The following is a 2,577-nucleotide window of genomic DNA, read 5'->3' as shown; positions in this document are numbered from 1 at the left end:
AGATGGGGAACCACACTGGCTGTCTTCCAATCCTCTGGCACCACACCAGAGCACCACGAGTGCTCGTACAGCCATGCCAGGGGTCCTGCAATGACCTCAGCCAATTCCCTCAGTACTCGAGGGTGGAGATTGGCCGGACCAGCTGACTGAATACATCCAGTCCTTCCAGAAGTTCCCTAACTAGTTCCTCACTAACCCCTGGCCTAGGTGTGCCTCCCCTGGGATGCCAGTGCTGGACTTGCTCCCCTGCCACCATGAGCTGGAGCTGCTGCAGCCACCATACTCCTGCCCAAGTGGGACAGGGGGAATTGGGGGCCCCTCTGGCAGGGCTGGGGTAGGGCAGGGGCCTGCAGGTCAGGAGTGAGGGACAGCAGCTTGGCCTGGGTGGGCAGGGAAGTGGGGGTCGGGCATCTGCAGGGCCACGGAGATGTGTCATGACAGGCCATGGATCTTTGCAAATAGGTCCTGGTAGGAAAAAGGTTGAGGATCACTGCACTAGCTTAAGGGTTGTCAACCAGGGTATGCGGACCTCTGGGGGTACTCTGAAAGGTCCCAGGGGTACAGGGGGGTGGGTGGGGCAAGAGCAGGGCTGCACAGATGCTGCATCGCTCAGCTCCCCCACCCTGCGTCTGGCTGCTCGCTATCCCCTCCCCCCCAGAGTACACTTATTAAGAAGGGGGCTTTTTACACTCATTAAAAAAAGGTTGAAAACCCCTGCACTAGATGACCTCCTTAAGTCCCTTCCAGCTGTATGTCTTGGGACACAAAAAATACAGCCATGTTTCAATTTGCTAACTTTGGTTTATTTAACAGAATCAACTGCACAAACATTAAGCAGGTTTAGTGGCATAAATGCAAAGAATACTTCATAATCTCTCCAGTAAGACTGCCTCAAAAGGGGTGAAGTGGGCAGTGGAAGAACACACTCTAAAAGTATCTTAAAAGAAAATGTTTCCTAAACCAGACATAATAACAAACAAATTATAGTTCAACTTTCAGAAAGGCAGGCTTGTGAATGCCTTTGCTGTGGTTTTGACTTTTCTCTGGACTGTGATTTACAGGATTCAAGAGTCCGTAGTGCTCCTGATTAAATGGTTCCACGCTAAATTCATGTTTCTTCCATCCTGCGTTTATACTGTCTCTCCGACTGTTTCCTACGATAAACATCATCTGCCATGAAGAGATTTTTATAATTATTTTTCTGAGGATCTGGGGGAAAGAATATCAGCAAACAATCTTCCAACAACAAAGCAATACTAATTTCACACTCTTTCACTCTAATTTCTTGTAGACTCTGATCATTTAAAAAAAAAAAAAATGAAACTATACAAAAAGAAATCTTCCTGGCAGCCCTAGTCCCAGCCCGCGCAGGGGTGGGTCCCTGCAGCCCTGCCCGCCCCCAGCGGTAGGGCGCACTAGTGCGGTTCGGTTCCTCCCTGCCCGCAATGGGGGTGGCGGCAAGGGGGAGCCAGAGCAGCCCTGGTGCGAGCTTTAGGTCTCGCTTTCTCCCACTACCATTGTGTCCGGGGCCGGCGGATCCAGAGCGGCCTCAACCTCGACCCCAACCCCGCACGGGGTGGGCTGGGGCTGAGGCTGTGCGCTCACCTGGGCCCCCCTGCGGGTCTCGGTGAGTCTCCGTGGCGCCAGGCCAGCAGCGATGGCCGCTGGAAGGAGCTGCCTCCGCACCCGGACCGCCGCCGCCGAAGCCGGGCAGCAGCTCCAGCTCCTCCTCGGGCCCTGGCCCGCTCCGGAAGTGGGGTCGGGTCCCCGCAGCGGCCGCTCCAGACCAGCCCGCCCTGGCCACGAGGAGCGGCAGTGGCAGGAAAAACTGGGACCTGGAGCTGCCCTGCGGCTCGTCCCTGAGCCACGCAGGGAGGCCGGGCAGCCGTGGTGCGCGAGGGGCTCCCCAGAGCTCCCTGTGTGGCCCCGCGCTAGGTGCTAACGGGGTCGGAGCAGAAGGGCCCTACCGGCAAGCAACGATTCAGTCACCCCGCCCCGGGATTCAGGCTCCCGCGGGGCCGAGTGCGGCGGGCCGCGCCGCCCGCCAAGCCCCGGGCCAGCGGGAGCGCGGCTCGGCCACTCACAGAAGGTCTCGCGGCCGGCGCGCAAATGGATCATGGTCCACTCCACGGCGCCGCCAAGCAGGAAGAAAAGCGGCAGGAAGCGGCACATGCCGAAGCGCCGCTTCCCGGGCACCAGCTGCAGGAGGCGCCGCAGCGTCCCCTTCGGCCCCATGCCGGCAGCGCTGCGTTGGTAGCCCGGCCCCGGCCCCGGCCTCGCCCCGCGGCCACTCCAGCCCTGAAGCCGGGCCTGGCGCTGGCAGGCCCCGAGCGGCTCCGCTCTGCGCACTACGCCACCGGGGGGCGGGGCGTCACTGCGGCTCCGGGGCTGTGCTGTCCTCCGCGCAGGCTCGGGCGGGGTGGATCGAGAGCCTTTGCTGCGGCGGATCCCGGGGAAGCGGCGCAGGCGAAACCTCCGGCGAGGATCCGGGCAAACGTCGCCCGCGGGGCCGCAGCCGGGGCCTGAGCCGCGGCAGAGCCAGGAGCCGACACAGCTGCGGCGCCGCTCCCGTCACCC

The 2,577-nt window shown here is 60.8% G+C and overlaps 1 protein-coding gene across 1 annotated transcript; it reads right to left on the bottom strand.

The window, feature by feature from the left end:
* Positions 1–781: 781 nt before the first annotated feature.
* SMIM4 (small integral membrane protein 4) lies at positions 782–2,577 on the bottom strand. Its single transcript, XM_019547397.1, has 2 exons — positions 2,085–2,577; positions 782–1,170 (listed from the first exon to the last, which is right to left on the bottom strand). Exons 1-2 carry the CDS (start codon positions 2,233–2,235, stop codon positions 1,109–1,111), a joined length of 213 nt encoding a protein of 70 aa, XP_019402942.1. The 5' UTR covers positions 2,236–2,577; the 3' UTR covers positions 782–1,108.

Source organism: Crocodylus porosus, unplaced genomic scaffold (genome assembly GCF_001723895.1).
Source record: "Crocodylus porosus isolate Cpor-Errol unplaced genomic scaffold, CroPor_comp1, whole genome shotgun sequence".
NCBI classification, from domain to species: domain Eukaryota; kingdom Metazoa; phylum Chordata; order Crocodylia; family Crocodylidae; genus Crocodylus; species Crocodylus porosus.
The sequence above is the reverse complement of the archived record's forward strand: the minus strand, read 5'-3'. Positions and strand labels throughout refer to the sequence as shown.

Coding starts and splice junctions, on each gene's coding strand:
- SMIM4 (XM_019547397.1), bottom strand. CDS start 2,235: ATGGGGCCGAAGGGGACGCTGCGGCGCCTCCTGCAGCTGGTGCCCGGG. Junction 1,171..2,084: donor CGCCGGCCGCGAGACCTTCT/GTGAGTGGCCGA, acceptor TCTTCATGGCAG/ATGATGTTTATCGTAGGAAA.